Source organism: Condylura cristata, unplaced genomic scaffold, assembly GCF_000260355.1.
Source record: "Condylura cristata isolate star-nosed mole 26May11 unplaced genomic scaffold, ConCri1.0 scaffold00023, whole genome shotgun sequence".
NCBI classification, from domain to species: domain Eukaryota; kingdom Metazoa; phylum Chordata; class Mammalia; order Eulipotyphla; family Talpidae; genus Condylura; species Condylura cristata.
Genome location: NW_004567124.1, coordinates 20,233,254 through 20,235,547, shown reverse-complemented (window position 1 = coordinate 20,235,547; position 2,294 = coordinate 20,233,254). Strand labels below are relative to the sequence as shown.

General features: G+C 45.9%; 1 protein-coding gene across 1 annotated transcript in view; it reads left to right on the top strand.

Moving 5' to 3' along the window:
* The first annotated feature begins 1,858 nt into the window (after positions 1–1,858).
* DUT (deoxyuridine triphosphatase) overlaps positions 1,859–2,294 on the top strand; it is a 13,872-nt gene continuing 13,436 nt past the window's right edge. Inside the window, exon 1 of the mRNA XM_004687822.2 lies at positions 1,859–2,004. Coding sequence (XP_004687879.2) covers positions 1,980–2,004 — 25 coding nt within the window. The 5' untranslated portion in view covers positions 1,859–1,979. The remainder of the gene's footprint in view (positions 2,005–2,294) is intronic.

Genomic DNA, 2,294 nt, shown 5'->3' with positions numbered 1-2,294 from the left:
AAAAAAGTCACCCACAACACTGCTTCACAGACCAGGGGGAGTTTAAGAGTTTTGCTGAAGCTAACAAAAATTGAAAAAGTTCCCTAGTGGAGAACTCTCTGTAAGAGGCTTGGGCAAAGAGATAGTGATCCCAGGTAGAAGTCTAAAGTACAGAAAGAGAAGCAAATAAAGTGGTAAAAGTATTGGTAAGCGTGTTAAAAAATAACTGTAAAAAGCAGTTATTGAATGCATATTGATATTCAAAGAAAAGTTATAAAGTACTAGACTATCTCAAAAGAAGGGGAATGGAGTTAATGCATTCTAAGACTCTGCAGGAGAAAGACAATAACCTTTACTAATCTTAGATTTTTAGACACGGGGGAAATAAGTGTCCATGTTTTAATTTATCTAAAGTGATCAGAGAGTGAAACTTATAAATTAGTACAGGGAAAAGTAAAATAAATTAAAAAATTAACCTAATTAATAAATTTTAAATGAAGGCAAAAAAGGATACAAGGAAACTTAGGCAGCCTGGAAAGAAATTAAAACAGATTTCAATCCTTCATGGAGTTTAGTGGAGAGCATACAACAAATGAAACAAATAAATATGTAATTGTATGCAGCAGTGCACGGCATGAAGAAACATCAAATAGCACCTGAGGTGAGAAATCAAATATTGTACAAAAATGAACAACAGTGTTAAGAAAAATAAATAAATGAAAAATATAGAGCATGATAACATTTACAAACAAGTGCACTCCAGCGGGGGAGGGCATTTGTGGAAGGGTAAGGCAGGGACTGCTATTGTTCATTGCAGGCTTGTAAAAGCAATAAATGGGGGAGGGGGGGTATCCCTTTGAAAACTAAAGGGTAGAGAGAAAAATGAAAGACTTTGAAAAGTGATCATACACAGAAGCTAGATGGAAAAGGCACTGAGGTCTCTAGCAGTCATTCACATCCACTTAGGCAGCACTACTTCCAAGTAGGTACTAAGATAGACCCCAGTATACAGGGATGAAGGCAGGCATGATCCCTGCCCCTGGAGCTAATGTCTACTAGAGTGAACAATGAACAAGAAAATAAGTCTCCAAACAGATTATGTAGTAAGTGGTAGAACTAAAATAAAATTTAATTAGTGTGATTGAAAATAGTAGTAAGATGAACACAGGTCAGTTAAACTTCAGTTCCATTTGTCAGGGAAGTTATTTGAGTTAAATTTGTCTGACATGAGTTGAGACTGGAAACACAGGAAGATCAGCCCAAGTAGGATATGTGTAAATTTCCAGGCAAAAGTCTGGGGGGCTGAAAACTTGGAAAGCCATGGTGGTCAGAGGGGCAGGATGAGGCTGATGACAAAGTTTGACAGGTGGCAGATCACTTATAGCTGTTAAGTATAAATCTGGGGCATCATCGGGATATAGGTATTATTAAGTCAGGGGAGGAGTGAGTGCAAACTTCATCCAGAGGAATTCCACATTTAAGGCAGGGGCCGGCCTAGGATGGGAGACGGAAAAGGTGTGGCCTTATAAGGAGATACATCAAGGAAATGTGAATACTTCCCTAACAATACCTTGACAACTTAGTCATTTTTCTAAAACTGACCTATAGTTCTACCGATTTCGACGACAGAGCATTAGAGATCTTTGCGAGAAAACTGTATGAATTTACAAATTATCCAGCAAGTTATTTCTTCACCCCCAAGGTGAATGACAGCCAGGGTCTCTGCTGTAATTACAGTCCCGTTGACCGATCCAAGCTTCGGTGGGTCGTTCAGTGGCAGATCTCTAGCCTTGTGGTTATCCCGAGGGCTCGGTCCCCCAACTCTCCCTATACCGCCCCTCCTCCACCCCACCCCCCTCCCACAACGCTCTGCCTTGCACTCTCTGCCTCCTAGGGACCGCGTCCTCGCTGCTCAGCCACAATCCGGAGCGCGGCACAGCGCTCCGGCACGGTGATGCTGTACCGTTGCTTTGGGGACCCTGAGATTAGAGCCTAGAGTCATGGCCGCGGGCGGCGCCGCCCCAGGTAAACCACAAGCACCGGGACCAGGCCCGGGGCCTCGCGGGCGGTCTCCGAAGATGGGGAAGGCAGGGCGGCGAAAACCAGCGGGGAATCCAGGGCGAGAAGGCCTAGAGATCCAGGGCGCTCCCCCGGTCCCGGGCCCGCAGGACGGTGAGGCACCGCCCCCAAAGCGCCACCCGGCGCGGGACGGCAGTTACTGCTTCCGAGGTCATTTTACCAGACGCGCGCGTCCCCAGGGGGCAGACGCGGCGCGGGCCGGCAGGGGCCGTTGGCACGCCGCAGCCAGAGCCCGC